Below are 25,719 nucleotides of genomic sequence, written 5' to 3'. Positions count from 1 at the left end.
ATGTATTCCTAGGATACTGAACTACTATAAACTGCCACTTGTATTGTTCACATCACTCATCAGTACTGGGGAGCATAATATGTGATGTTGTGAATTACAGTACAGTGGATCCCAGGTTAAGAATCAATATAGGAAAATTACTATCAATATGGGAAAATTACTACTACTATTAAGTTGCATACATTAAACCATTTAATTCTTGATTTTACATATTTGTATTTGCTTATAACTAGCTAAATGCTGTCTTCCTGTCTAAACTGTGGTGTACTATTCATAAACAAAACTAAGGGAAAGACTAAAGGTTATTTCATTACTGTTGAGCCCAGAAACTGGCAGTCATGACTTCAAAGTTCAGTCAGTTCCATGAGATAAAGAGACACTTCACAGCCAGTAACTTTATAAAAGGTTTGATCAGAAAAGTCACTATATGGGTAGCTGAATTTTTACCAAAAAAAAAAAAAAAAAAAAAAAAAAAACATGTATCCTCTTATAGTGGTTATATGACCTTGCTGAAAAGTTTTGTTAACTTAGCCAGTTAGTGGGCTAAAACTGCTCCCAAAAAAAAAGAATCCACAGTAATTTCACTTAAAAATTTTACATATTTGCTATTCAGAATTAGTGTTTACTGACCTCAGGACATAGGGTGGATAGTGGCCATGATTTTTGTTCATTAAAAATAAATGACATTTTATCTCAATTTTTATGGCTAAAGAAAAATATAATTAAAAATAAATTGGGAAAAATACAAAGAAAAAAACCTCCAGATCATGAGGTAACTGGAAAAAAAAATTATAGTCCTTATTTCTTAAACCAGAATAAAAACATGTATACCGTAACACCAAAACAGTGTCTACAGAAAACCAAGACACACAAGTATGTAGAGATATACTGTGCAGAAAGGTGAGGCCAGGTTTTTGCATCTTGAGATGTGATGACCAGTCAATGGTTGACTACAGCCATCTCTCCACTAGTTAGGCATAGTACAAACAGGGTTTTAAGTAGGTGGTTTACAGATTTTAAGAATTTCTAAAAATTCTTCTCCCGGACATCCAGATAAGATTCAGACTCTGGTCCAGATACTCTGGACCAAAAAGGCCAACTAAGAAGCTATTTCACAGTTATCCCATGAAATACTGGAATGAATACAAAGTAAGAAATGTTTCTCTTTGGAAATACATATTTGAATGCAACCATAAAAGATAATGGTATAGATTTCTTTTTCTTAGTGACTTAAGTGATATTTAATACAGAAGGAAAAAGTCCTGCTATCTTGCTTATTAAAAAAAAGACAAATCCATACTGTGGCCATATTTCTTCTCCATAAAAATAAATTTCAGTCTATTTGCCTATATTGCCTTTGTAGGAATTTATAAAATGCTATATTGTCAGACTTGGGAATAGTTCCACTTCACCCCCAGCAATCATTTATTTTTATACCATGGGGGTGGGGGGACCCAGAAACTGATAAGCAAATGAAAACTAATATTTAGTAAAAATTGTACATAAAGTAGACAAATGATTACCTTAAAGTTCAAACAGATACTTGACCTAAGTATGCACTGGTCAATTTAAGACAGATGGAAGAAACTGCAAAAAGAAGCACCCATTTTACTCCAAATCTATATATGAAATAATTTTGCAGAAGGTTAAGAAAAAGTAAACACACACGCACATATATGATCTACTCCAACATGCTTGCATCTATACAACTTAATATAGTATAATCCTATTATATTACGGCTTATTATGCAGATTTGAGTATCCTACATCAATTTATACTTTTCAACAAATTAGGTGTAGAGAATAAAAGCATCATGAGATATAACCTTGCAGCAGGCGTTGGCCCTGTCCTCCAACACCAGCAGTAGGAAGAAGGCCCTCTGTAGTTACAAATGTATTTGGAAAAAATACAAACATGACAATTTAACCAAACTTATAATACTTTCCTCACAAGTAGGAAAAAGATATTAAAGCTGTTCTCTTTGGGACCCAGATATCATCAGCAGAAATGAAAATGCAAGAAGCCTATTTCTTTATATTTAGAAGAAAACCACAATGTCAAAGGAAATGAGAAATGAAGGATCATTTATGAAGTTCTTACACATTGGCTATGGAAGTATTTCCCTGCAAAGAGTCTCGAAGAGTCATCACAAAATGACGGGGGTTGCGGGGAAGAGGGAAGGTGGGGTGTAAGGGAATCAACCTGGATAACAGTATGCACCTTGAATGTTAGCAAAAGCGAAGCTAATAGCTTATAAAAAACACATGAAATATATAAAATAAAATGATTTTCATATACATCTTAATTTAAAATAATTAATGCATCAAATCCCTGTTTAAGACTTTAACCTGAATATCAAATTTAAGAGTCCAGACTAGTTACTGTTACCGTGGCTCTTCCCCACATGTAACACACACACTATCAAAAATAATTTAAAAACCTTCACATTCTTAAATCTAAATTAGTGAGATATTTCTCCAGAAATCTTCCAAATAAATAGCTTTAAAAAAGAAAGAATTTAAAAGCTGTTAACTTTAAAAAAATCTGTTAAATAAATTATCGATAATTCTTTACCCTATTACAGAAAATAAATCAAGACACTACCAACAACAAAATGAAATTCAAGCCCTGACAAGAGACCCTTTCCAGTTCAAGGTCTCTTTTTAAGGTTCTACCCTCCTTCTTCCTCTCCCCCACCAGGTCCAAAGGGTTATTGCTGAGTGGGTGTGGCACAGTGAAAATGCAGCATCAGGTTCATTCTGTTCCTCGGGCAGTGTTCTTACTGTACACACAAATGTTCCAGGCAAGGGATGGTGGAAGCTCCAGGCTCCTGCACCCCAAGACTGGTCTCCAAAGTGAAGAGTGGCTGCAACAGTGGCTCTGTCACACGAAGAAACGTGCATGGCCATTTCTGTTCAACTTAAGGATCTTTCCAAGACGTTGTTTGGCTGTTGCCATTCCTTTTTTAGGACGTTTACCTATAAACACCAACAACAGTGAAGAGCATACTCACCAGACAGGACAGAAAGACTTAAGAGAGTTTTATAGTAAGTAAGCCCATTAGGTATTTTGACCACAACAAGCTACACTTGTGGCTTCCAAAACTGGAAGTTTTAAACTGTGTTTAAACTGTGTTTAAAACTCCTCCCCCGCATCACGCTAGGGGTAAAGGCTAACTTCTTTCCACATTAAATAAGCTTTTCAGCAACCAGATGTACTGCAATTTCATCAAACTTTTCTTCCCTATGTACCTTAGGTCATGCTCTCTGCCTTCCTTTCTGTCTATTCTGCCTACTCCCCAGTTCAGCTTGGTTAACTCCTTATCATCTACCTTTAGGATCTGCCTTCTCCTGTTTGTCAGAAAGTCATTCCTGATCCTCAGGGTTGACTGGGTAATTTCCTTCTTTGTTCCCACAGTAGCTTGACCATACTATTACAGAGTTGTCATAATTCATGAGATGGTGAGCAGCTTGAATGAAGAGATTATAGTACTGCCACTACTGCCACAGTCATAAATATACTTAATCTGCAAATGTTTAAAATTTACCTTTTGTTGCCTGGTTGCTGATAGGCGGTGGATTTGATGCAGGTCTCTTGGTAGGGTGTAGGGGCACTGAAAAGGAAGTTTCACCAACTGGCCTTTCTGGACTTAGGCTGCCATTACTCATCTGGCATGCCCCTGAAAGCAAGCTGGAATTCTGCATGTACTTTCCATTCTGAAGACTTGAGCCACTGTTATCCATATAATTCCTACTTTGTACCTTCTGACTGATTTCTGATGAACCTTCCTTTTTGATGCATTTCTGGCTTCTGCTCAGGTCCTGAAAAGAAAGAAACAAAGCTGAATTTTTAGGGTTTATGGTAAGTGAGGTATTCAAACTCTATGCATTAGCAAAGCTGACAGACAGAAGAAACAAACTACTGAATTTAGGTTTTCTTAACGTATTAGCTACAGATGACCACCCTTCATGATGGTCTTCTCATCCATAATAAACCTAATAGTTCAGAAGAATCCAGGTCTTGAAGTTGAATCATAACTTAAGTCGACAAGAGTGAGAGAGGGGGAAAGCAGAGGTGTTCTACCTGCCATTCCATGAGCCATGGGGGAACACAAGATGGGACACACGGACCCACACAATCATTTCCTTACCACATCACAGCTTCCAAAGAACTCTCATGATACAATGTGCTATCTTTTTGGAACTTAACTTCTGTAAGGTTCATCTATCCTGTATTTATTTGCTAGAAAAATCCCTAGATCCAAACTCCAAAGCCTGTTTCTTATTTGACTACAACTCTTCTTTCAGTCTTTCAAAATTATTGAGTTAACTTTCAAGGAGGCACACACTACTAACTGATGAGACTTGAAATTAACCAAGAAGGTCATGACCAGTTGGAGAAAGGAATAGACGGGCCATGAAACCAGTACCCTGCAGTGTGATGTTTCAGAAACTAGCTTTAATTATGCATGAATGTGTATGAGAGAGATGTGAAATACATCTGACTCTGTCATGATCAAGTAAGTTTCAAAAGTGGTATTAAATGCAGAATTGCTATAAATTAGTCTAACAAATATTCTGGAGCATAAAGAAACGAGCTATAACTTGACATGCCAGTATAATATCTCTCCAGATTAAGACAAAAGAAATCTGATTTGCTCTGCTGTGATCTTGCTAATCATCTGCCCTCTGCTTCTTCATTTATTTTCAAAGACAATTACAAAACACAAAAGTCAGATTTAAATAATAGCTTACGATTTTTAACATATATATTTTAGTTGTAGGTGGACACAATACCTTTATTTTATTTTTTTATGTGGTGCTAAGGATCAAACCCAGGGCCTCAGGCATGCTAGGTAAGCACTCTACCACTAAGCCACAACCCCAGCCCCAATTTTATTTTTTTTTTAACAGATTACTTTTAAGACTGAATTCCTCTGATGTTAGTAAGTGACAAACTGTATAACCAGTGAGTGAGGCATTACAAAATGATACACTGAAAAAGTGAAATAGGGCCTGGAGTTGTGGTAGAGTGCTTGCCTGGCATGTGTGAGGTCCTGGGTTCGATACTCAGCACCACATATAAATAAATAAAATAAAAGATCCACTGACAAATATATATATATATATATATATATTTTTTTTTTTTTTTTTTTTTTTTAAGTAAATTATAACCAGTAAGAAATTTCTTACTTGAGCTTTGACTGTGGAGCATATCCTCCTGGTCAAAGAACTTGTTTAAAAACGACAACAACAACAAAAAAACTGGGGGTACAGCAGTTACCTAGCATGTGCAAGACCCAGCACCACAAAAAAACCTAACTTTTTCTTATTGCAAAAGTGCTAAAATTTAGAAAACCAGATAAGCCAAACCAAGAAAAGAAAAACCATCCATACTTTCACTACTCAGAGATCAACAATATTTAATACGTGGAAGCAGAGTCTTACTGCCTTTTCTGTGCATGTACATACATCTCTTCCTCTGAGAGTTTAAGTTCAAATCTCCAACTCGACCCAAGGGTCTGGAAGATATATGCCCTAGAGGCCCCTTCCAGTTCTGCTGAGGTCTTTCAATACAACATTAAAGTTTTGATTCCTGAGAGTCTCCCTTCACTTTTTCTTAAACTGCCTACTCACATTCCCTCCTCTCACCATTCTCCCTCAAAGTGTTAATTAGACAAGAGAGAAGTGACAGTATTTCTACATTTGCTTGATTTACTTTCCTTCTTAAGTATGCTTGGGGTTGGGAGTTTTAGGGGCCTCACTCTGCCGCATGAGAACGCGGATTCTTTAACTGGCTGCCATTTTCTAAGACGTGCAGCAAAAGGTCTTATCAGTTTCCTTGTTTGGTGCTGCTGTAGGTTTAGTTTTTTTTTTAAATGCTGTTTTGGGTTCATTCTATGTGATGTGAGCACAAATATGCTGGGCTCCTAAAATATCTAGTTTCTTCTCTTAGAGCAGAGGTTCTTAATTTGCAGTCAATGGAGATCTGGTGATGGCAGCACAAAACAATTAGCTAATGTAAGCAAAAGTCAACTAGGATTTATGATGAATATTTTTTTGGGAAAGAGAATCTAACTTTTCTCAAATCCTGAAAGAAATTTGGTTATCTAAAATGTTCAAGAGACAACATCAGAGATAAAAAAGAGATGCTCTTTTCCTCATTTTTCACTCTAACCAGATAAAACCTTACAGGTGTTTGCTGCTGAAGGTTTCAACTCTTTCTTGAAAAAGTTACTCTTTTCCAGATCACATTCTGTCATTAAGCCTTGCACCAGTCATCACATCAGAATCACTAAACATGGATAGTTGTTCAAATGTGCATTTAATTGTCATTTCTTTGACTTCCTAGAACTAGTAGTTAATAACCAGTTACAGTTTTAGAAAAGAAAACAAATTAATGATAATTTTAAATCTCGTTTTAATGTTTCAACATTGGAATATACCTGAGGATTAAATCTGGAAGTTTTATCAAATTGTTTAACCCAGGAAGAAGTTCTCAAGTCTTGATCTTCAGTCTTGACACGGTATCCTAGGGAAAAGTTTTAACTGAATTATCTTTGCACAAAATTGATCTTAAAGAATAAAATTAGCTTAGTATTTAAAATTAAAAGCAAATTTATGTTGACATTTTGTTAACTCTTTGGATACTTATCATATACCTTCACTTTCACTACACTTCTTTCCCTCTCAAAACAAAAACAAAAGTTACCAGCTTACAACTGAACTTGCTACTTTTTTCAATTCTCTCAGAGACTGTTCACATGACAGGTTTCATGTCAGATGCTGCAACACCTATGGTCACATATTATTGATGTAAAACCAAATGCAATGTACTCTCTAAAAATGGCATGTTTTCCCATACAGAATTAAAGGCACATGTTTGCCTGAATTTTCTAGTTATTCCCATAAAAAGTTTTATTTTCAAAGGCCCAAAGAGATTACAGGAAGACAAAGATGGGAGTAAAGACAGACAAACCTAGATTTAAATTTGAGTTTTTCCATTACCAAGTCAACTTTTGGAAAGTTATTTAACCTTTATAAATTTCAGTTTCCTTTTATACAATAAGCAAGGACTTTGGGAACAGATAGTACTAGGTTCAAATTATAATAGCTCTGAATAATAGCTATCTATGTAAAGTGTGGGCAAGTTAAAATAACTTCACTTAGGCAGGTACAGTGGTGCATGCCTGTAATCCCACATTTGGTCTGATTTACTTTGTCAGTATTGGGGATCAAACATAGGGCCTCATGCATGTTAGACAAGTGCTTTAACACTGAACTACATCCCCAGTTCAATTCCAGCTACTTGGGAGGATGAGGCAATAGTTCCAGGCCAGCCTGGGCAACTTGGTGAGATCCTGTCTTAAAAATAAAATGGGCTGAGGATGTAGCCCAGTGGTAGAGCGTCCCTGAGTTCAATTCCCAGTACCACACACAAAAAGTAACTTCACACTATACCTACCCCATAAGCGAAATGAATAACAAGTTCCTGGTCTGTGGCTGACCCTTAATTATTTAGAATTGAACACAACTGTTATATAGGCATTCAATCTTAATGCAGTACTGTCTTCTCCCCAAAACTTCTCAGACTTTTTGGCAAACAAAATTTTTCTCTGGAGGCACAGAGAAGAAAACACTAGGTGGCATCACTGACATGCCATTGAATCTACTCTTTCTAATTCTTCCTTTTTGAGAAGGAAAAAGAATATCCTCGATTATAAACAGTTCAAAACTTGTTTTCCCTCTCATAAAAGGAAAAAAGGTTGACTGTTTTAGTTAAGCAGACCATTTAAGAGACCAAAACATTCCTGCCACCTGGCCAACCTAATGATGGTAAAAAGAGCAACGGCAGAGTTGTGCCAGTGAACACAATTCTCAGTCTTGGGTCATTCACATTTTGTGTTCTTATGCTCACATATTACATGACTTGTAAGTGCTGTATATTTTTTTGGTGAATTTTCTTAACACCATTTCCAAATAAAGATGTGTAATAAACAGTCTTTATTCATATAATCTCTAACCGAAACTAGGATTATGGAGCTATTAAGATGGGGGTCAAGTTTTCAAAGATTTAATAATTTATGTTTCTTACCATATTCCACTGGTTTATCATATCGATACAACTGCCTAACCTCATGGTTACTGCTGTGGCAGCTGTTAGGATCCTGGAGAGAGTTCTTCTCACCACTGCAGTCTGTGCTTTGTATCTGCCTTTGTAAACACGTGGAATAGCGCAACCCTGCCATAGACAGCATGCCCTGAATAGCTTCTTCCTCTGTGCTTGTCGAGGTAGGACATTCCCTAAGGAGAAGGTCATCCCAAGAGAAAAGAATATGTTTTCTGAAGAAACATTTTAGTTTAAAAAAAAACTTAAAGTTTTCATTGCATTTATATCACAATGTAAAACAAATACTACCATTAGCAAGCCTACCTTTTAATTGGAATTTCACTTTTAGATGGCTTCTGACTCTTTTGTAGTAAGTTCCTCATCACACTAGATTCCTCCTTAAAATTTGATGTTATTTCTTGTTTCTTTTCATCGCCAGAACTTTCGGACTCTTCAGTGGTAAAATTAATTTTCTGAGACATAAATAATTAAATGGAAACAAAGCTATGTAAGAAATTGATGAGGGTTGTACAAACTAGTCAAAAAAGACTTCATCCATCTAGAGAAAGGTAGAATCTTAATCACCATAGAATTACTTCCATGTTTCATATGAAAAAGTGAAAATCTCTAGTAACTATGGTAACATACAACCTAAATTTAAAAACACACTGTACAGATTTTCTTTAAGGTATAATAAAATATAAAATATATTTGTGAGAAATACAAACAACCTAAGAATAGCATAGGCAGTGGAGTCTTCTACCCTTTCCAAAACTGGACAAAAGCTAGACAGTCACAGAATAATGTGCGTATAAAGTAAGCACTATAGGAAGACCCTGTACTGCACAGGTCAGACAGACAAGCTTTGGGAAGAGCTGTCATCTGACTTCCTCCTAGATGAAGATCCATGGATGCTTATCTCTCATCAAAGGACATGAGTCACATGGTTTCGAGCATACCAGTGCAGTGCAATCAGCTCCAGAGTCTTCTGAATCAGAAATATCAGAATATTCTGATGATCTATTCCTGAGTTCTGATTTCACACTTGTGAAAAACCCTGATGAAGAAGGCAAAGGATGGAAGAAAAAGAAAAAAGACATTAGAACTTTATGAACAAAGTGGCAGGTGGCTTCCAAAGTCTAACTGTCTTCACAAAACCTCTCTTGGTCTTTCCTGCTCTAGCCTACTTTTTCTCTACTTTCATTTTTTCCATTTCTTCACACATCTCTCCCATTTCTCCATAACAGATCAAGATAAAGACTGAGGCGTTTTCTTAAAATGTTTGGTATTTATTGAACATGATTATATATTCTTTACTTGAGTGAGCTGACTGTATTTCTTTCTAGAAAACAACCTTCAAAATTAAAATAAACTGTAAGAAACCTTTACTTCTCCTTTTGCATTAGTTCTCTCAACAGAAACCAAAAAGATAACTCTCCTAACCTTAAAATGCTTTCAAATAAACTGAATTTAGCAGCTTATACACTGGGCTTTCCCACTGCCTTTCCTTTTCATAAGGCACATAGCATTGTTTCTTTGATTCCTGTTGATCAGCTGCCTTTTCACAGGCATGTGAACAAAGGTAAAGTCAACACTGTATCTAAACCAAATTTATGCAAAATTAGCAGGATCTGAGGTATTCAACATGCATTAAATAATACTCATTATCTGGAACATTTACTTATCAAGTACTAAAATACTGCTACTTTTTTAAAAAATACTTTTTAAATAGAAGGGCATATGGAAGTCTTGACAAAAGTTGAGAAATTGAATTTATTCAAGGAAAAAAGATCTGAAGGAGAAGGAGTTGTTACTTTGGCATCTGATAATATTATTTTATTTGATGATAATCAATTAACAATCCAGTAGAGGACTTCTTGACAACAGGCAATAAAATAAAACCACAGTACAAGAATTCCAAATAACTTCAGATCAGCCAATCATATATGTCACCTAATTCAGAAAATCATATATGTAAAGCTCATAAAACACATGAGCTTTTATGTGACTTTAAAAACTGACTAGACATGGGTCTCACTTACCCACATGCACCCCTTCATTGATACATCCCTGGCCACTATACCTCACTGGCATTCATATTCAGCACTTCCCTACTCAGACATACTTCTGATTTTTCAGAATAGCATAAGGAGCACAGTTTCAATCCTATTAGAAACTTAAAAGTTCTAACATTAGTAAGTTTCTTTATCTATTGTCACAACAGTAAAGACATTAAAATGACTATTACAGCAAACATACTGTTAAGTGGTTTTCGAGATTCTTCACTTTCTGTCCTGTTTGTTCCTGAACTCTCTTCTGTCTTCATAATGATCTTTTTTGTCCTTCTCTTATCCTCTTCATTTTCACTATCTGCTGTGTAAATACTCTGATCTGCGAAGGTCTGTCTTTCATCTCTGCATCATTGGGGAAAAACAAATGAGAAATAGTGCAAGACCATGTATTCCCTCCCACTTCATTTACAGAGTAGAGAACTGAGTGAGACACTTTTCCCATACTACAGTCAATAGCAACAGTATGGACGAGGCAGTGCAAGGACAAAGGGAATCCAATGAAAATTATCTATTTGATATCTGATATATTTTACATACTTAATTATTCTTCCATTTGTCAGCAGCAATCGTAGATCATTATCTTTTGCTCTCCATTCAGGTACCGTGGAAGATGGTTGGAGATGTTTGTTGAATTTTCCATTCAGTTTAGAGCTCAAGATGTCCTTAAAGTATAAAAACAACTGACTTAACCTCAGGCACAACTACTCCACTGAAGGAAGACCGGTAGACTGCTCTTTCCCCAAGGCCCTGCTGTATAGAGTGACAGGCAGCTGCCTGGGCTTGGGAACATTCAGAAACCCCATGCTCCAGAGTTCCTCAAGTCAAAGCACGAGGATGGCTCATCTTTTGGGACAGTCATTAACAATAAAATACATTCTGTAAAGCAGAACGTAAAACACACATAAAGCAAATCCAAAGAAAGTTCCCTCTTGCAGAAGCTGAAAAGGAGGAGCAACACTGTCTTCAATATTTTTATTCTCTTCTGCTACTTCCTGTTGAAGTGCAGCTGCTGGGCTTTCCCACTCACCCTGACCTTAACCTCATACCTGTCTTCCCATCGGGACCTGTCAGTAGCCCCACCATTATCACCAGGCACAGAGGCCATGAAGTGAACAAAGACACAATGGTAGCTCATTTTTTAATGTATAAAAATTATTTCCTTTTTGAGATATTTTTCCTTAAAAACAAGTAGAACCTTTAGAAATAAGCTAAAACTTCCCCAGATGGCTATGGGTTAAGTAGGCTTAGAACAATATACTTTTTTTTTGGTACTGGGGATTGAACCCAGGGGCACTTAACCACTAAGCCTGAGCCTCCAGAGTCCCTGGACTTACAGATGTGCACCACCATGCCTGGCTTAGAACTGCATGATCTTAAAACAATGTAATTATGTCCAATTTAAAATATTTAAGAAGGTTATAATTTGCATATAACTTCTAATGTTTTAATCTAGTGATTTCTTTACTTTATTAATTGTGGATTACTGACTTTTCTATATTTAAGACATAAAATTATGGACGGCACAGACTGCATCACAAACTCATTACATATTTTACAATGGTGCTACATTGATCTCATTACTGCCTCTCACTCTCTCCTGTCCAGTAGGCCAGCATTTCTGACTTTAGTGAGTTTATTCTAACAGTCTTCCTGTCTGACTGTCTGTCAGGCTGGGGCAGCTGGCTCAAGGACAGGATTTCTGCATTTGCTCTTCCTCTACCTGCAATACTATTTCTCAAATATGTGTATCCACATGACATCTTCCTGTCAATCAGGTGTCAGTTCAAATATCTACACCTGAGAGGCTCTCTGACCACACCAGCTAAAGCAGCTAGTCACCATGCCTACTTATGCTATTGCTCTGTTCTGGGTTCCTTCAAAACACTTAGCATCTGCAATTATATTATTTTAGTATGTTTCTGTCTCCCAATTTTCATACTTGAACTCTGATAAAAGTTTCATAAGGACAGAAACTTGATTTTTGCCCACTCTGGTGACTTCTCTAGAATCTAAGAGAGCACAGAGTACTTGGTAAACACTCAATAAACATGTCAGCAAATGAAAGATGGTCTCCTCATCCTAATATGACACTAATGCCTAGAAAGATTAGGCACCCCACACTGCCCCAGACAAAAGTATTGATTGACTCCTACAATTCTATAGCAAAGAAAAATAAGAATGGTCATAATGTCAAAAGTTTTATTACTATAAAGAACTTTAAGGAACAACTGAGTTTCTTTTTTCTCATCATGAAGTGTAATACTTACCTCTTCCCATGGACACATCTCTAATCTTTTAAGAACTTCCCTTGTGTGGAGCTCTAAGATGTCTAAGTTAGAAGGAGTTCGAATATTATTATGATCTCGAAGTTTCCTCATCTTTCGCCGGGAATGGTATGGGGAGGTTGCTTCATTTGAGGATCGTGAAACTGGACACACAGTAGGAATTCCCTGAGATTTAACTGGTTTGCCATTTTCTTCCTTTAAGAATTAAATTCAGAGTGTGTTTTAAGACAAAGGCTATTGTGTATAGACCCAACTACTCAGTCATAAAAATAAGCTGAAAAGAAGGAGCAACATTGTCTTCAATAATTATTCCATTTAATCATAGAAAAGAAAAAGACCAAATCAAAGCCTTAGTTTCCCATCTCTTCCCCATACAATATACTGTTGATACATTTTCAGTATTACACTAAAAGCTATGTAGTACTTCACTGTGAGGGTATAACATGATTTACTGAACTAATACTTATTGGTTGGTAGCTATTTAGGTGGCTTCCAGTTCTTTCCTATGATGAAAATTCTTTTCACATATATATTTGTGTAAATCAATATTTACTTTTTAAACCAAAGTCATACATCTTTGCATTTTTTTCCTTTTTTCTTATAAAATATATTAAAGTATATTACAGCAAAAGGACCAAAGATCCAGGTACAATAATGAATTGTTATAGTCTTCTAGAAATAATGAGTTGACAGAATTTAGTTAATATTTTAAACATTTTATTTAAAGATTTTAAATGGGCATTTTGGCGCAAGCCTGTAATCCCAGTAGCTCAGGAGGCTAAGGCAGGAGGATTGCAAGTTCAAAGTCAGCCTCAGCAACAGTGAGGTGCAAAGCAACTCAATGAGACCTTGTCTCTAAATAAAATTCAAAACAGGGCTGGGGATGTGGCTCAGTGGTTGAGTGCCCCTGAGTTCAATCCCTGGTACTACCTCCCCACCAAAAAAGAGATTTTGAATGGGGCTGGGATTGTGTCTTAGTGGTACAGTGCTCACCTAGCACATATGAGGCACTGGGGTTCAATTCTCAGTACCACATAAAAATAAATAAAATAAAGGCATAAAAAAAGGATTCTGAATGATTCAAAACCCACCCTGATAATGTGAAAACAGAGGAGAAATTTTCTTCCTATCTAACTATATTAACTCTTCTGCCCTTTCTTTTCTTTTTCCTTGACTTCAACTGCCACATGGGAACCTCGGCTCTACCCTAAGCTGAAACTATCTTCTCTGAGGATTATCTATGCAGTGATTCTTGAGTTTGGTACTTTTTCCTCCTGGTAATCTCTTATGGACCACATATCTATGCAGTTTTAAAAATTAAATAAGAATATCATGAAAAGCAGCATTCTACTTTTTCCCATCCCTGATACCCATTTTTCAAAGGCAACCACTTATACTGTAGAAACACTTACATAACATAAAATTTGCAATCTAAATCACTTTTAAGTGTACAACTCAGTGGCATTTAGTATAGCAACACAACCAGCATCACCATCCATCTCCAGAACTTTTTCATCTGCCCCCAATAAACAATAATTTCTCATTCTTCCTTTATCCTAGCTCCTGACAGCCATCATTCTGCATTCTGTCTCTTTGAATTTGACAATTCTAGGAATCTCATATAAATGGGATCATACTTGTCCTTTTGTGACTGGTTTATTTCATGTAGCAAAATACCTTCAAAGTTCATCTATGTTGTAGCATGTGTCAGAATATTCTGTTTAATATACTCCATGTACTAGATGTTTATCCATTCATCCACTGATAGACTCTTAGGTTGCTCCTTCCTTTTGGCTATTGTGAATGCTGCTGCTATGAATATGGTACAAATATATCTGTTCAAGTCCCTGCTTTCAATTCTTTTAAGTACATAGCTAAAGCTTGCAATTCTTAAAACTATATTTCCCCCCAAGTTATTCAATGCCTCCAACTTCCTAAATAACATGTTTATACCAATTTCAGCTTTAGGTATTACTGAATTCCTACTATGCAAGATAAAGTTTTAATCCTCATATACCACTTCCTAAACCTATACATACTTCCCTTTTCTTCAACATTTGGAATTTAAATAGGACTCAGTAAAAACTGATAAACCAGTGCCATGCAACATACTATCACATTTTCTCTTTTTTACTTCCTTTGATTTTTCCCTTGAGTTATAACTGCCTCACTTTCCTTCTGTTTTGTTTTCTGTGTATGTAGCACTAACTGATGCCCAAATTCTCATCAGAAGAGTGCAAACATTAAAACACATTAGGTAATCAATTTTATATTTTTCTTTGAAAGCATCCCTCCTAAATAGAATTGCCAAATAAAGTACTAAGACATCCAGTTAAACTTGAATTTCAGATAAACAAACAAAGAGTTTCATTCTCTTGTGCTATCCTAAACTGGCTGTTCTCTAGAACAGTCCAATTATTCTTTCAGGTCTATCTTACCACTTAAATTTCTAATATCAATTTGGAATTGAAAAAGTTTTGGAAATGACATTAACATTTATTCAACTATTATTTTATTTCCCTTAGTAAAGGTTTACAGGGTTGTTTACTGTTTGTCTTCATGTAGATTCACACCTTTATTCTTGAGTTCTTAGTTTTGGTATTGTGTATGATACATACACATTTATATAAGAACAGAAATATGTTTTTTGATGCTAAATCCATTTATATGCAATCACTATCACTCTTTAAGATATTTTTCTACTATTATAAACATACTGAGAAATACATGAACTATTCTTATTCTACCCAAAACCTAACATTTTAATATTTCTTAGATGTATACTTCTTTTCATTTCTTAAAAACAGCCCTAATGTAAGATATTAAAATTACCAGTTGACCTCAAGCCTCCACTTAATTTCCTCTTTTTTTCTTTTCTTTTTTTTTTGCGGTGCTGGGGATCGAACCCAGGGCCTTGTGCTTGCAAGGCAAGCACTCTACCGACTGAGCTATCTCCCCAGCCCTTAATTTCCTCTTAATTCAAGCTATACAGTAGCACAATCACTTTCCTGAAGAATTGTTTTAATTAAAACCCCCTTTCTTAAATACTTAGAATATCTCTTAATTAATAAAATACCTAATCACAGATTTATGGGTTTTTATCAAAGGCATTTACCTCACCAGCTGCTCTCATATTTTCTGTCAAGTGGATTGCCTTGCCCAAACCATTAATACCAATTATCTCTCTTTCCAACCCAGTTTCACTTAGTTTACTCACTCATCTTAGTTTTTTCTTTTGCTCTAATTACTTAACATGCATTCATTTCTGGGTGGCTGAAATTAATTGGATCTGAAAGTTGTACTGATCACTATGCATTTTAAAAAAATTTTGGAGTAACCTGGTAACTGCTTCCTCATTATTTCATTACTTCATTGCAATACAATATTCCAAATTTCTCTCTAGGACTTTAGAAAACTTGAGACCGTGTTCAAGACTCAGCTCATCTGATTTCTTCTAAGTGTGTAAAAGCTTTTGGCTTTCTTTTCCTTCCTTCCTTTCTTTTTTTTCCCCCTATATGAGGGATGGAACCCAGGGCCTCACATGAGGCAGGCAAGTAAGTACTCTACCACTGAGCTACACTCCAGTCTCTGTGTAAGGATTTTCAAATGTTTGCATCATGGTGGTAGATCCATTTGCTCCTCAAAACAGAGTAACGAAGCATTTAGATGACAGTTTCTATCCTTACCTCTATTGCTCGAATTACTTTAGAAAGTTCCTTAATGAGATGTCCAGGTCTAACATTGTCTGGAATTTCAAAGGCATGTTCAGATACAAGCTGTAATTGGATTAACAAAGATAACAAAACCAAAGTTATTTATACTTTATTAATTAAAAACTAACTTACTGACACAATTTTGGGGTTCTGTAGACTTTACAGAATAGTCGGTAACAAGTTCAGTCTCAAAGATCATGTAGTTGGTATAATACCTTCTAAGGAGATCCTCATCATCATATAAAATCTTCAAAATGAATTAAAAATGGACTTGTTTCAGTGGATTTTGCTTTATATTGAGTAGTAACATTGTATTCTACACCTCAAATCCTGCTGTAATTCTAAATACAGTTACTATTATAGATACTGATTAATAAAACAATAATTAAGCCTAACACTTACTTGACAATACATAAGGATTTTTAAGGGGAACACAAGCAGTTAAATAATTTTCAGTTTCTAACAGAAATCTAATTTGAATAAATTTTGATAAGGTTTCTTCCTTTTAATAGTCAAAAGCAAAATGGGGGAAAGATCCCATCAATAGGAAAAAGAAATCAATTGGTGAGTCACTAATGTTATTAATTTTATCCTATTTCCATATATTAATCTCTATATCTAAGAACATTCTGATTTTTAGACACACTTAACATACAAGAATTTCTACTTTTGTTTTATACCCTCTACTTGGGTTTATTTATTGAAACAAATTGATAATAATGGTAATATTAACACAGTGCTAACACTGCTTTTATACTGTTAAGTAATTATATATTAACTCATTTAATCCCTTCAATAACACAGATACTACTGGTTGAGTATTCCTTATCTGAAATGCTTAGTATCAAAAGTGTTTTGGATTTTGAAGCACTTTAGATTTCAGATTTTCAGATTAGGGATGTTGAACTTATAAATTATTCCCATTTTGCAACCAAGGGAACTAAGGCACAGAGGTTAGATAATGTGTCCTGAGTTACACTGTTTATTAGCAGCAAAGCTGAGATTTGAATACAAATATCTGACTCTAGAATCTAAGTTCTTAACCATTAAGCCAAGCTGCCTCTCATCTTAGAGCAAATTAAACATTACTCGTGGTAACAAATTTTACTATGCACTGAAATCACCTATAAGATTTTTGGGTTCAGACCCACCCCAGATCTACTAAACCAGAATCTCAAGAGAAGGGTTCAAGGTTTGCTTTTAAAAAGCTCTACAGGCAATGCTCACAAATACACACATTGGAGAACCACTCATCTAAAGCCTCTAGCAGGAAACATTACACAGTTTTCTAAATATATGTCTGATTTTGTTTTTATGTTAGGTGTTTGTTAATTTGCTTATGTTTTTCCTTATTATATAGATGATGAAGTCTTTTTGATGGTGGAAGACATGATTTTTATTTTCTGAATGTTTCCACAGTGCCTTTCTCTGTGGATATATAACAATGATAATAGAGTGAAAGGAAGTGTCAAAACATTGGGACTATCATAACCTATTGTCTCTCAATATCTCTTAAGAGCAGAATTTTAAGCAGATATTAAAGAAATTAATATGGAAATGTATTTTCATTAGCTCACATTATTTATCACTTATTAAAGCATAATGTATAAACTTCCATGGGGTTGAAATAAAAATGAGAAAGATGGAGACTATTCTTCAAGAGTTCATAAACCTAGTGAAAGGAGAAATGGATACATTACTCTCTACAGATGAGTTTTAAGTTTTTACTCTATAATGGTTTTAAGTCCACTGGCACACAAAATATATGCTTTAGAGGCAAAAGGGAAGGAAACACCAATTCTAAACAGAGATGTGGGATGACCTCTCAAAGGTAGAGTTTCAAATACAATAACTGGGTCACAATTTAGTGAAAATGAAGAGCTCATGCTTGAACATTACCACTTCCTTTCCTTCATTTTTACATAAGTTTAGCAGAGTGGCAAAGAGCAGAGGCTTACAATCCCAGAGACTAACTTTATGTCCCCCTAGCTCCACCAGTTCTCTTGGGTTGGTTATACAATAGGGTACCAAGAACAACAGACCTCATACAGGTGCTCTGTGGATTAAATGAGATCATGCACATAAAGACAAAGCACAATGCTTAGCACACTATAAGAGCTCAATGTTATTTTATTTTATAGTTACAAGTTCATTTCTTAGTCAAAATATTAAATGTACTTGAAATATTTTAATTTCCAGAATAAAGACTAAAGAAATACCTAAGTACTTTCTTATCATAAATGTAACCAGAAATAAGTATATCTATATATATTGTATAATAAAATGCAGGCTGTGTTTAAAACATGATTTCCATTCCCTCTACCACTGGCAATTGCAAATGCTGCAAAAACAGCAAAAGTAGTCTTGTTTTCTTGACCTTGCCACATAAAAACAACTGTAATGACTTACATCTTTTTTCATCCATAATTTTAAAGCAGTATGCAGAGCTTTAACTCCCTGTACTAGGTAAGTCTGAGGCTGGAAGCCATCTTCTCTCAGTTCTGTAGGAAGGAAATTGGTGGGGAAAGGAGTTAAAGTGTTCTAAGACAAAGAGATTAACTTTAGATTCTGAATAACCAGCAAATGTCAAATTGTACATTAACAACAAAAACAGTAGAAAACAAAACAATCAATTCAAAAGAAAAAAAACTGAACTATATTAAATCTAATGGTATTAAATGTTCCAGCTAAACATATTTTTAAAAATACAAAAAGGTTTAAGATAAAAAAGAAACAAACAAACAAACAAACAAACCCCCAAGCTTTCAAATAAAAGCTGGAATAACTATGAATTTATTTTCATTAATAAAGGGTCATTTTAAAATGGCAAAAAATTCAATTCATTAGAAGGACAACTATTTAAAACTTGTACTCAATAACATGGTCTGAAAACATAAAAAGCAATAACTAAACAGAATTACAAAAAGAATAAGCAACTTCTACAATCATAGTGGAAGATTTTAACACATGTAGTAAACAACAGAATAACAGTACTAAAAAGGAAAATTTGTAGATTTTATTTGAATAACATAAAACGTGATTCAGCAACTGTAGGATAGAACATTGTTTTCAATCATACACAGAACATTTACAAAAATTATCCATCTGCCAGGGTCAGAAATAAGTCCCATCAAATATCCAAAGACCTAAATCACCTATCTGTTCACAGACAATTAAGTCTGAAATCAGTAATACAGACATTAGTCACAAAAAGATAAAGCCCACATATTTTGAAACTAAGAAACTCAGATAATTAAGAAATAAACTGCTAAACAGCATTTAATAGTATTGAAAATCAGAAAACATTGGTTAAGTAATAAACACATTATATCATACATTTAAATGTATGTATTAGAAAAAATGCTGAAAATTAATGAGTTGAGAACACACTAAAATGTTAAAAAATAAAAAATGATAAGGAAAAATTAAACAGAAAACAGATTATTAATTCTAAAATTGGTTATTTAAAAAGACAATAAAATTCATAAAAAGAGAAATAGTTACAAATACCAAGTATCAAAAGAGAGACATCAACATAAATGTTATAGGCATAAAATAGTTAAGAGAATAACATGAACAACTTCATGCCAACAAATGTAAAAACTTAGAAATGAACACACTTCTAAAAATTAACTTATCAAAATGGACTCAATGAAACTAGAAAACTAGAAAAACTTAATAGTCCTATATTTTAAAATGATATTTAATAGCAGTCAAAAATCTTCCCACAAAGATTAAGTATAAATCAGATTTTTTTCATCAGTGAGGTCTACCAATCATTCAAGAGTCTTTCCAATCATATACAAACTCTTCCAGAAATCAAAAAAAGGAGGAACAATTTCAACTTTTTTCCTGAGCCTAACGTAACTTTCATACCAAAATTATAAATTTCACATAATGTGCTATTTATGGCCAGTAAATCTCATTTTACATTATTCACATAAAATCTACAGATTTTTGGTTTTAGTAGTTATTCTGTTGTTTACTAAATGAGAAAATAAAATACAAGCCAGTTTCACTCATGTGCCAAAAGAAAAAAAATACACACATACACACATTTATATGCAAATATGTAAATGTATATTTTCTATATATTTAGAGAATATATTTTACTATTTTAGAGATATCAAATATAAAAACAGACTATAACATAAACAATATTCTAAGTTACTACACGGAAATTATAAATTATCAAGACTGAGGTGGGAGTAATATTAGAAAGTCAATAAATGTAACCACTAAATTAAAAAAAATTAAAAAAGAAAAATCATAAGACATGCAGGAAAAGCTTTTGATAAAATTCAACTACCACTGATTATTTAAGAACTAGTCTTTTAGCTGACTTGGAGTAGATAAGGACTTCCTCAACCTGATAAAGGTTACCAACGAAAAGCCTACAGCAAACCCAAGATTCAGTGATGAAAGGCTAAAAGCTCCTTTTGAGACTGGGAATAAGATAAAGGCTCCCATCTTCCCTACTTCTAGTTACTACTGCCCTGGGGATCCTAGCAGACCCAGTAAAGCAAAAAATAAGTTAACGATATAAATAATAGAAAAGAAGGAATACAGGGCTGGGAGATAGCTCAGTCGGTAGAGTGCTTGCCTTGTAAGCACAAGGCCCTGGGTTCGATTCCCAGCACCCCCCAAAAAAAAAAAAAAAAAAAAGAAAAGAAAAGAAGGAATACTCATTATTCATAGAGGAATAAAAAAGAAAAGAAGGAATTCTCATTATTCACAGAGGATATATGTGATTATATATTAGAGAACCCACAATAACCTCGGATAAATGATGAAGTTACGGTTTTAATAAGATTGCTAGATGCAAATGAAAATTTTTTTCTATATTCTAACATCACATAGTTAATAGGTTTAACTACATGAAATTGCCAATGTTTGACCATTTTTGAAATACAAAAATAGCACCTTCATAAATGCAACCATATGTATAATGACATATATCAATATAATTACAATTATATCATGATATAATTATATCATATAGTATAATTATATCATTAATATGTTATTAATTATACTATTATAATTACATGTTATTTAAGTAACAATATATAATGGCACCAAAAATACAATGAACCTAGAAATAAATTTAAGGGATATATGTGCAAGAGTTTACATATCTATATATATACATATACACACACACACACACACACACACACACACACATACTCTACAAGAGATCAAAAAAGTGCTAAATAAATATTCCATGACAATTTTTTGAGAAAACTCAATTACTTAACAACATAGAATTTTACCAAAATTGATCTCTATATTCAATACACTCGAATTAAGATTTTTATTTGCCTGATTGATTTTGGGATGAGGGAGACCAGTGTCAATGTGTAAAAAAACTAACTCAAAAATTCATGTGGAAAAGAAAAACAGAAGCCAAGGCAGACTTGAAGAACAAAGTATGAGGACCTACTATATATATCAATTCTTAATATAGTGCTAATATGATAGTGTGCTTGGTGAAGAGACAGATTACTAGCCTCACAGGATAGAAAGGTAAGTGAGTATTATGGTTTGGATATCAGATATCACAAAAGCTCCTGTGTTAGTGCAGAAACATTGAGAGGTGAAATGATTGGATTATGAGAGCTGCAACCTAATCAGTTCATCCTAGTTTGAATGGACAGACTGGATGATAACTACAGGCAGGTGGGTCATGGCCAGAGGAGGTGGGTCATTAGGGGTTATCTTCTCCTGAGGTCCCTTTCCCCCTCCCTCTCTTCTTTACAACTCCCCTACCGCCACCCAACCCAGTTTCCTGGCTGCCAAGAACACAGCAATTTCCCTCTACCAAGCCCTTCCTCGATGTTCTGTATCATCTTGGGCCCAAAGCAATGGAGTCGGCTGAACATGTACTAAACCTCTGAAACCATGAGCCAGAATAAACTCTTCCTCCTCTAAGTTGTCTTGTTGGGTATTTTGGTTACAGCAAAGAAAAGAAGACTAAGATAATGAGTAATGAGTGAGTATCACAGGATCCACACACATATCAACACATAGGACAAGAATAGGGAAAAAAAAAATGGAATGTTCAAAATACGACCCTGGAACAAATGGGTATTTGTAAGGAAATAACTGTCATCATCTGCAGGAAAATCAATTACAAGTGAGTTAAACTACTTAAGTTTTTAGTAGGCAAAGAATATTTGCAAAACCCTAGAATAAGAAAGAACTTCTTAAACAAGGCACAATAGCACTAACCATAAAAGCTAGAAAAAAATACTATTTTAAAATTAATAAAGTCTGTCCTTCGACAGACACCAAAGAGAATAAAAAGGTAAGTCAGAGTTGCAGGTTATTTGTAACATATATTCCTGAAAGGACTAGGAACCAGGACAGATAACTCCATAAATTAGTATTAAAAAAAAAAACTACATTAAAATATTGCTGAAAGACCTAAACAGCTACTTCACTGAAGAGGAAATCCAAAAGACCATTACATATATGAAAAGTACTCAATTATATTAATAATCAGGACTACGTACATTAAAAACACAAGGAATACTATTTCACATCTGATGGGTTTGTGAAAATTAGAACCTAATGATACCAAGTGTTGCCACAGAAATGGGAATTGGGAACTACTGAATTCTGTCTATGACTCAGCAACTGGGGCTATTCTCTGGAATAACTCTTGCACTCAGTTGGACAATGACAAGAACTTCTAAGAATCATCTTCCATAAATACCAAAAACTGAAAACAATCTCCAAATGTCCAACAACTGTAGTAGAAGTATACAAATTAAGATATATTCACACAACGTGATATTACAGTAATGAAAAAGAAAGGACTACAGCTACACACAATAACATGAATGAATCTCACAAATAAAGCTTAGTGAAAGACAGGTTATATATAAAAGAAAAAGTTTTAACCTATCATATGGAGTTTACAAATAGATAAAAATCAAACTATTTTCATTTACAACACAGGTGATAAAACTGAAGAAAAGGATCATCATAAAAGTTGAGACAGTGTTTATCTTCAGAAAGTGAAAGACAACGTAATGGGGAGGTTATGGGGCATTTTTAAGGTATTGCTGCTTTTGCTTCACTTGGGTAGAAGTTACCTGAATAACAGCCTTCTTTAAACTGGATGGGAATATACAGTGTGTGTGTGATCTACATACAGTAAGCTGTATATGGTCTATTTTACTATTTGTCAAAATTAAAAATATAAGCTGAATCTTTTATCTTTTGGGGGATTTTAAACCAGAGTGCAATTATCTAAAACTCATGCAAAATATTTCAGATGTGCCCCAAAATCAGGTGTGTTGAATCAAAAGCAAAATATTGGGGCTTGGGATATAGCTCAGTGATAGAGCACTTGCCTAGCATGTGTGAAGCACTGGGTTCAATACTAAGTACCACATAAAAATAAATAAATAAATAAATAAATTGATTAAATTTTGTGTTCCATCTACAACTAAAAATATATTAAAAATAAATGCAAAATGTTTCACTTCTGCCCACTGGCTAACTCACACAAACCCAAACTGATTCATTCTTTTTTTTAAATTGGTATTAAAGCCAGAATTGGGGACAGGCAGTTAGTGTAGAAATAGGGGATCGGGTCAGATCGAAGAAATGGAGGCCATGAAAGCCATCTGCCTCTGGAAGTTGGGGACCGCCCTGGGAGAATGGAATGTCAAGGATTGCAGAGCCCATTGATTACCAAATTTATCTGCCCTTGTCAGGGACTACAGGCAAGGAGATGCTAAAAATGCCCCCTGGGCCCTTACCTGCCTGAATCACCTTGGCCCAAAGCTTCTCACTTTATGCAAAACCGGGCCTAATCACATAGGCGGGAAGGAAAGAGATAAGGGGGAAAGAACATGAGAATAAAACCTATAAAAAGGACAAGATTTGCTCCGAGGGATTCCGCCTTTGGGTCCCTTTCTTCCATCCGGGAGGAGTCTGCTTTTACTTTTCTTTAAAGCTTACTTTCTACTCTTATGCTTACCTCGGTTTGCTTCTCTGGCGTTATACTTCAACACCTGAGGAAGCAGGACTCATCACCGGTAAACGGGGGTATCAGTATCAGGGATTAAAACTCAGGGGCCCTCAACCATTAAGCCACATTCCCAGCCCTATTTTGTATTTATTTAGAGACATGGTCTCACTGAGCTGCTTAGCACCCTGCCATTGATGAGGTTGGCTTTGAACTCGAGATCCTCCTGCCTCAGCCTCCCAAGCTCCTGGGATTTATAAGCATGTGCCACTGCACCCGGCTGTTCATTCTTTTATTATCATTAACATGGAACCTCACAATGTGTGAGTTTCAGACAATCCATCACACTGCAGAAGCTTTATAACAGTCTGATAATTAGCAAACAGGTCACAATGGAAAAGCAAAAAAGTTAGTGAGAACATAATGTGGGGTAAAAATAATCCCATTTCTGTTTGTTTCCAGGAAGAATGCCTAGGATAATGGCAACCAATAGATTGGTCATTTGGCTCTAGCCTTAGGGGGGACTGGATTAAAACAATTGTATCACTAAGTATCCTGGTTTACTGATTTGGCTGATAAAAATTTTTAAAGTAACCTACGAATACTCTTATAGAATCCTTTTTAAAGTCCTTAATATATAGGACCATCCTGCTGATTGCACCTCATTTCTGGATTTTTGATGGGCTAAAACAATACTAAATAGTTATTTCTAAGACTGAGCATATTACTTTTGCAGCTTCAAGAGTAATAGCAAGCTTTTGTCTCTCAAAACAACTCTTTTAATTGGTTCTAAAAGGTAAACTGATGAGCCTCTCTAGACATGGGGGGGGGGAGAAGAAGACCCCAGCAAGGGATGGGGGTGGGGGAGGCAAGGGGGGAGAGGAAGGGAGAGAGGGGGGGGGGGAAGGGGGAGGGAGGGGGAGAGAGAAAGAGAGAGAGAGAATATGTGTGTGTGTGTATGTGTGTGTGTGGTTTCTCGTAGGTAACCGTAAGACAGGAACTTGGGGTCCTGGGTCAGAATAAGAGAAAAGATGGGAGAAAGTACTCTGGACAAAGTGAACTATAAATCTCTTAAGTGGAGAGTTCAGTAGTTGAGTTTTATTTTAGAAAATAAGGACATTATAAATGTTTTTATAAGCATGCTTCTGCTTTTCTAGGCATGTACCTGGATAAAAGACTGAAATTCACCATCCAGTTTTTTTTACTGGAAACCGAACATTCTGGAGATGACAACTCTATGGTCCATGAGACATTCCTGCAGCCAAGAACGATATCTAAAAACAATACTGGGCCCGGGATTTAGGATAAGGTTCATTTCTGAAGGAGGGACTAGATTTGTGAAGAAGGACCTGGTCCTCCTCATTCAGGTGACCCCACCTCCATCACACACACCCACAGCACTGTCACATCTCCCTCAACACTGTATTGCATGGTGATGATATTTTTTCCTTTCATTCAAAGGGAAGGAGCTTATTTTGAGGAGAAAAAAAAAAAAAAATACGTGAGTTTTATCATTTTACTTTATTTTTTAATACTTTTTAGTTGTAGATAGACG

General features: G+C 35.1%; 1 protein-coding gene across 1 annotated transcript in view; it reads right to left on the bottom strand.

The window, feature by feature from the left end:
• Window positions 1-460: 460 nt before the first annotated feature.
• The window catches only part of Kdm7a (lysine demethylase 7A), a 76,881-nt gene continuing 51,622 nt past the window's right edge, over window positions 461-25,719 (bottom strand). Inside the window, exons 10-20 of the mRNA XM_047561304.1 lie at window positions 18,590-18,681; window positions 16,154-16,243; window positions 12,450-12,662; window positions 10,720-10,844; window positions 10,370-10,524; window positions 9,070-9,167; window positions 8,435-8,583; window positions 8,096-8,304; window positions 6,447-6,532; window positions 3,549-3,822; window positions 461-2,979 (exon numbers count right to left, since the gene is read on the bottom strand). Coding sequence (XP_047417260.1) covers window positions 2,885-2,979; window positions 3,549-3,822; window positions 6,447-6,532; window positions 8,096-8,304; window positions 8,435-8,583; window positions 9,070-9,167; window positions 10,370-10,524; window positions 10,720-10,844; window positions 12,450-12,662; window positions 16,154-16,243; window positions 18,590-18,681 — 1,586 coding nt within the window. The 3' untranslated portion in view covers window positions 461-2,884. The remainder of the gene's footprint in view (window positions 2,980-3,548; window positions 3,823-6,446; window positions 6,533-8,095; window positions 8,305-8,434; window positions 8,584-9,069; window positions 9,168-10,369; window positions 10,525-10,719; window positions 10,845-12,449; window positions 12,663-16,153; window positions 16,244-18,589; window positions 18,682-25,719) is intronic.

This window comes from Sciurus carolinensis, chromosome 8 (genome assembly GCF_902686445.1).
Source record: "Sciurus carolinensis chromosome 8, mSciCar1.2, whole genome shotgun sequence".
In the NCBI taxonomy this organism is placed as follows: domain Eukaryota; kingdom Metazoa; phylum Chordata; class Mammalia; order Rodentia; family Sciuridae; genus Sciurus; species Sciurus carolinensis.
The sequence above is the reverse complement of the archived record's forward strand: the minus strand, read 5'-3'. Positions and strand labels throughout refer to the sequence as shown.